General features: G+C 39.3%; 1 protein-coding gene across 1 annotated transcript; it reads left to right on the top strand.

Annotated features, from left to right (window-relative positions):
- Positions 1-271: 271 nt before the first annotated feature.
- On the top strand, positions 272-939 carry LOC104907369 (uncharacterized). Its single transcript, XM_048642037.1, has 2 exons — positions 272-481; positions 538-939. The coding sequence occupies exons 1-2, from the start codon at positions 272-274 to the stop codon at positions 937-939; spliced, it is 612 nt and encodes a 203-aa protein (XP_048497994.1).

The raw sequence follows: 939 nt of genomic DNA, 5'->3' as shown, positions 1-939 counted from the left end.
GCAGGCAGCTGATGAAGCATTGGATAAGTTGAAAGTAATTCAAGGCCAGATTCAGTCTGATCCTGGGAATAGAGAGTTACATAGGGATGAGAAAGGAGATAAAGAGGAGTATGAGGAGAAAAATAAAGCTAGAATGAGTTTCTTGAAACAGAAAGTTAAACATAATTGGCTTGAAGGAGGAGATGCCAATACTAGTTACTTTCACGCTTGCTTAAAGCAAAGGAGGTCATACAATTACATTTATAGATTAAAGAATAATGAGGGGGTCTAGATGGAGAACCAGGAGGAACTGGAGGCAGCTTTTCTGCAATTCTATCAAGGGCTTCTAAGGACTACTCATTCAGATAGAAGGAAAGTGAGTCATACAATATTACATGAGGGTATTGTCCTGAATGGGGAGCAACAACAGCTGTTAAGCATGGCTTTTACTGGTGAGGATGTTAGACAGACCTTGTTTGACATTGATAATGAGAAGCTCCTGGTCCACATGGATTCACTAGCTACTTTTTTAAACAATCTTGGCCTTGCGTTGGGCAGGAGGTGATTGATGTTGTGTTAGACTTCTTTCAAATAGGAAGACTGTTGAAGCAGGTGAATGATACAACATTATGTCTAATTCCTAAGTGTGATCAGCCAATAGATGTCACTCAATTTCGCCCCATAGCCTGCTGTAATGTATTATACAAAGTGATTTCTAAAATGCTTTGTACAAGGCTCAAGAGGGTATTGCCTTTTCTGGTGAATCCAGTACAAAATGCTTTTATTGAGGAGAGAGTTATATTCCATAAGATATTCCTATGCCATGATATCTTGAAGCACTACAAGAGGAAGCACCAGCCTGCAAGATGTACTGTAAAGGTGGATCTGAAGAAGGCTTATGACTCCCTTAATTGGCAATTTATTAAAGAGCTGTTGATTAGTCTGAAGTTCCCAATGTAA

This window comes from Beta vulgaris, chromosome 4, assembly GCF_026745355.1.
Source record: "Beta vulgaris subsp. vulgaris cultivar EL10 chromosome 4, EL10.2, whole genome shotgun sequence".
NCBI lineage: Eukaryota > Viridiplantae > Streptophyta > Magnoliopsida > Caryophyllales > Amaranthaceae > Beta > Beta vulgaris.
The sequence above is the reverse complement of the archived record's forward strand: the minus strand, read 5'-3'. Positions and strand labels throughout refer to the sequence as shown.